The sequence below is a fragment of the Strix uralensis genome, chromosome 22 (assembly GCF_047716275.1).
Source record: "Strix uralensis isolate ZFMK-TIS-50842 chromosome 22, bStrUra1, whole genome shotgun sequence".
In the NCBI taxonomy this organism is placed as follows: Eukaryota; Metazoa; Chordata; class Aves; order Strigiformes; family Strigidae; genus Strix; species Strix uralensis.
The window spans coordinates 3752385-3757608 of NC_133993.1; the positions used below are offsets into that span (position 1 = coordinate 3752385).

The 5224-nt window shown below is 44.9% G+C and overlaps 1 protein-coding gene across 1 annotated transcript; it reads right to left on the minus strand.

Moving 5' to 3' along the window:
* Window positions 1-2482: 2482 nt before the first annotated feature.
* LOC141953338 (olfactory receptor 10A7-like) lies at window positions 2483-3481 on the minus strand. Its single transcript, XM_074891834.1, has one exon. It carries the CDS (start codon window positions 3431-3433, stop codon window positions 2483-2485), a length of 951 nt encoding a protein of 316 aa, XP_074747935.1. The 5' UTR covers window positions 3434-3481.
* Window positions 3482-5224: the final 1743 nt, after the last annotated feature.

A 5224-nucleotide genomic window follows, 5' to 3' on the forward strand; every position in this document is an offset into this window, starting at 1 on the left:
AAGGCTGTGTTCTGCTGACCGAGGATGCCAATTAAACTCAGACACCAGAGTGAAAAGAGTAGGCTGATTTTACTGTTAAACAGAATAGTACACTTACTTATTACTACATACAGTTAAGCAAGGCGGTGCATGTAATCATTACTACACAATGGGGAGAACAGTGATTAAGAAAGATCCATCACCACTTGCATACATTACCAACATCCAGATCTGGGCAGGCCCAGTTGCAGTGAGGATTTGGAGAGCTTGTCCCGGCAAGTGGGAAGTCCTAGGTGATGAGTCCATCCGTAGGTGAGGCATCCAAAGTCACAGCAAGTGGGTCCAGCCTTATATACCAAAATTCAGCAAGTCAGAATAACTGGCACCTTTGTTTTGAGTGGAAACATCTGGTTTCATCCTCCTGTTGGATTCCACCCAAAGCCTGGCCAGGGCTTGGGCGGGAGATCCAAGGGAGTCTCTAACAAGGCCAAACACTTGGGTTCTCTGCCTTGAACAAGGCTAAACAACGGAAGTTGGATACACATTCTCACAGCATTTCATCCTCACTACTGATTATATTCTGTCCAAGCTACATCTTTCACTAGTGAGCGTACATACTTTGTTAATGATCAGATACTAATAATTCACAGTAATGATAATACAGATTTTACTAATTAGCAGATACTAATAATGGATAATGTTTGGTTGTGAGGTTCATCTAGAGGTCAACTTTGTTTCGGGGCCTATTATTCAGGCCCCAGCACTACAGGCTGGCATGGCGATGACTGACAGAGTCCATCATTATAAGATGGTGGTTGTACCATCTGGACTGCAAAAGAAGGCAGTTCATAGAACTGCACTCATGCTTGTCTCTAGTATTTGTCAACAGGCAAAACTGTTGACAACTTCTGAGATGACACCCACGAGAAGTTTTTTTCTTGCTCATTATGATATGATAGCGATGGACTAAGGCCAACTGGAGGAGTTTCAATAAGGCCAAATGCCGGGTTCTGCACTTGGGCCACAGCAACCCGCAGCAGCGCTACAGGCTTGGGGAGGAGTGGCTGGAGAGCTGCCAGTCAGAGAGGGACCTGGGGGTGTTGATTGTCAGCCGGCTGAACATGAGCCAGCAGTGTGCCCAGGTGGCCAAGAAGCCAATGGCATCCTGGCTTGCATCAGCAATAGCGTGGCCAGCAGGGAAAGGGAAGTGATCTTACCCCTGTACTCGGCACTGGTGAGGCCGCACCTCAATTACTGTGTTCAGTTTTGGGCCCCTCACTACAAAAGGGACATTGAATGACTCGAGGGTGGCCAGAGAAGGGCAACGGAGCTGGTGCAGGGTCTGGAGCACAGGTCTTACAAGGAGTGACTGAGGGAACTGGGGTTGTTTAGTCTGGAGATGAGGAGGCTGAGGGGAGACCTCATCGCCCTCTATAAGTCCCTGGAAGGAGGGTGCAGAGAGAGGGGATGAGTCTCTTTAACCAAGTAACAAGCGATAGGACAAGAGGGAATGGCCTCAAGTTGCACCAGGGAAGGTTTAGACTAGATATTAGTAAGTATTTCTTTCCAGAAGGGGTTGTTGTGGGTTGGAATGGGCTGCCCAGGGCAGGGGTGGAGGCCCCCGTCCCTGGAGGTGTTTAAGAGTGGGGTTGACATAGTGCTGAGGGATCTGGTGGCGTTGAGAACTGTCAGTGTGAGGTTCATTATTTAACTAGGTGATATTCAAGGTCTTTTCCAACCTAGGTGATTCTGTGATAATTTTTCTGTTTAAGCAAATTCACCAAATAGCACATTTTGCTCCTACTCACCTTTGGAAGACTAAATGATGAGCCTTGGTCTCTGGAGTCTGCTGAAAGAGAAGATGTCCACGTGGAGTAATAAAACATGAGAGAGAAGAACCCTGGGAACTCTGGCCCAAGTTCTCTGCATTACCAGGTGAAATGGCACGTACAGGCTGATGCCACACTTCCATACAGGCACTTATGGACCTAGAGCGTTCATGGGTCATGTAGGAGACTGCAGTCAGTTTCCCATTCTCTCAGACAAAGCTAGAGATGATTTTATTCCCCCCTCCAAATGACAGAAGATAAATGACTCCAAGGTCCTTGAGTCATTTATCTGTGAGTGTTTGTATGAGGCTCTCAGGCACATCTCCAAAAATTTTTGTTCATGACATAAAGAACTAGTAACAGAGAGATGCAAAATACAAATGACACTAAGGCCCAGGTGACAAGATACCTGTCCAAGACACATTATGCTACAATGATTATACTGTATGAAATATTAAAAAGATGCAAGGTTGTATATCATGAATAAGAAGTAGCAAGATTCATATACACGCATATTGGACAGAAGAAACACAAAATCTCTAATTAGAGTTTGAGATACATCCATTTTCCAAGTGTTCCAAGTTATCAGGGTGTTTAAAAAAAGTCAAGCGTAAAAGCAACAAAAAATCCACGTATACAGAGGAGAAGAAAGATTCCTTTCAAGCAGAATCAGTTCATCTCTTTCTCAGCTCAGCTATAATTTTTATTAGTACTCCTTTCATTTCTTTATTCCTCAGGCTGTAAATCAGGGGGTTTAATGTGGGAATTATGGTTGTGTATATGAGAGCTAGGAATTTCTTAGTGTCTTCTGAATTACTGGATTTTGGCCGTAAATAATTCAAGGTCCCGCTTACACAGTACATTGTTACAACAATGAAATGTGAGGAACAGGTGGAGAAGGTCTTGTGTCTGCCCTCAGTAGAGGAAATCTTCAGGATGCTGGAGATGATGCAGGCATAGGATACCAGGATGAGACAAAATGGTGCAAAGATGACCAGCACTGTGGCTGTAATGATCTGCTTTTCATAGAATGATGTGTCAGTGCAGGAGAGCATAATGAGGGGGGGAATATCACAGAAGAAGTAGTTAATCTTCTTGGGCTCACAAAATGTCAGTGTGAACACCCAAGCTGTCTGCACCACAGACACAACAATACCACTGCAGAACGACAGCAGGACCAAGGAATGACAAACTCTGCTGTTCATGATGACTGAATATCTAAGGGGTTTGCATATGGCCACGTAACGGTCATAAGCCATGGCTGTCAAAAGGTACCATTCTGTAGTTCCAAAGAAAACCACACAGTAGAGCTGTGTGGCACAGCCCGTGTAGGAAATGCTCCTGTCCTCTGACAGGAAGTTTACCAGCATCTTGGGGACAATGGCCGATGCTGTGGAAATATCCAGGAAGGACAAGACCCGGAGGAAGAAGTACATGGGCGTGCGGAGGGTGGGGTGCACTGTGACCATGAAGATGAGAAGATTCCCAATGATGGTGAAGGTGTACATTAAGCAGAATGTGAAGAACAGCAAGTGCTGCAGTTCTGGGTGGTTGGACAATCCAGAGAGGACAAATGCCGTCAGCAGGGTGTGGTTTCCTGGTTCTGGTCCCTCTGTTGGCTTCATCTGGGAGGAATCAAATGGACAGACTGTCAGCGGGGTAGTCGCTGCACCGAGATCACGGTGCTTCATCCAGTTACTGAAGTGAGGAGTCTCTTGGGAATCCCTGGAGAGCCACTGGATCAAAGGGTGCAACTCTTGAGCTGGCTTAGCTGAACAGAGTAAGACAGCAATGGCTGTGTGTGCTGAAAGCACATGATGTTAGTGCTCTCTAAGTTTCATAGTTTGGGATAGTGACCAAGCATACAGTGATGAGGAGTTGACATTTAAGGCTTGGCTCCATCATGGGTGTAGGGTTAATTGTGTTCCCCCCAAACATCAGCTCTGTGGTCCCAACTGGTTCCACAGGTGCTTTCTGCACTGAAGGAAAAGCCCCGTTGACAACAAAAACCTCCACAGTCCAAAAAAAAAGCAAAGCCAAAAGAAAGCAAAACCAAATAAACTTTGTCTAGAGACAGGCAAAGGGAGAAGGAATAATTAGGGGGAAAGATGCCCATAGAGAACACTAAGGACGTGCAAAGGCTGAAGCTCACTACTGTCTATCTGCTTCATTAGTCACACTGCCTCATTACCTGATGAGTGTTGCCGTGTGTGTGATGCTGATAGGATATTCCTGCAGCGCTGTGCCGGCCGTGGTAGCTTTGTCTTTTCTCACTGCCCAGAATGGGAAACTGATGCACAGAAAGAGAGAAGAAATCAGCTGCCCACAGAGGAGAAAGTGGTCATTAATTCTTGTCATCTCTTATCAAAGGGGCAACCAACCACTGGGCTACACCAGTAAATCTCAGGGCACAGAATGCATTTTGGCAGCAGAAATGTATCCATATATGGGGACAGAGGGGGGAAGAAGCTTTCCACTGTACACACATGGACCTGGTCAACACATCACAGCACACAGAGAAGGTCCCATCATGAAAGCAAGAGCAGTGCCTACAGCCCTGTCATGATTCAGTCCCTCCTCGTACTGGCTCCATCTAATTTCTCTTTCTGCTATAACGTAACTCACACAATATGCCTTTTTGTCCGTGGGTTTTTCTAACATGAACGTGAAAGCGAAAGCTGTGGAACTGGGAGCCACAGATGATTTTGACTTACAAGCACAATAAAGAGACTATTAACTTTCCCAGGCATTTAAAGGTCTGGTGTATTTAAAAGGAATCTTTCTGGTTTTGACTGTTTCCATTCACACAGAAATGACAGAACACTGTGTTATCTGAAGCTCCAAATTCTGAGAGATCCCTCAACAACCTGTGCATAACAGAATAGAGAATGACCTTAAAAATTCCCTGCAGTTTGTAATGGCACACACTCATGCGAGTTTTCTTAACTTGTTCAGAAGTATGAATCTACCTAATTCTGCTCTTTGACCCCTTGTGAAAGTTTTGGACTGTTGCTTTGGTCATTAGCTGTGAATTAAAGTCAATAAAATGCACAGCAGTCATTGTTTTACTGATAGGTTAGCATTTTATTCCCTAATGCAGAACACCTCTCAGAAACAACTCTCACTTTGTGTAATTCTTGTTCAGTGGCTATGAGGACCTTAAAGTGTTGGTCTTAGTTCTTCTTTGGATTTGCTTTATGTATTCACAATAAGCATTCTGAAGTAAGTGTCCTACCTTCAGCAGCTCTGCCATCCAGTGCCTCCAAAATGGATCATGCAAATCTCACTAGAAGAATTTCCTCTGTTTTCTTACATTAGGGACAGTGTTGGGTCGTTCAATGCCTCCAACAGATTTTAAATTGTATTTCAAATGCAGATGCCCTCCTGCCACAGCTTGAATAATCTGACATTAGCAC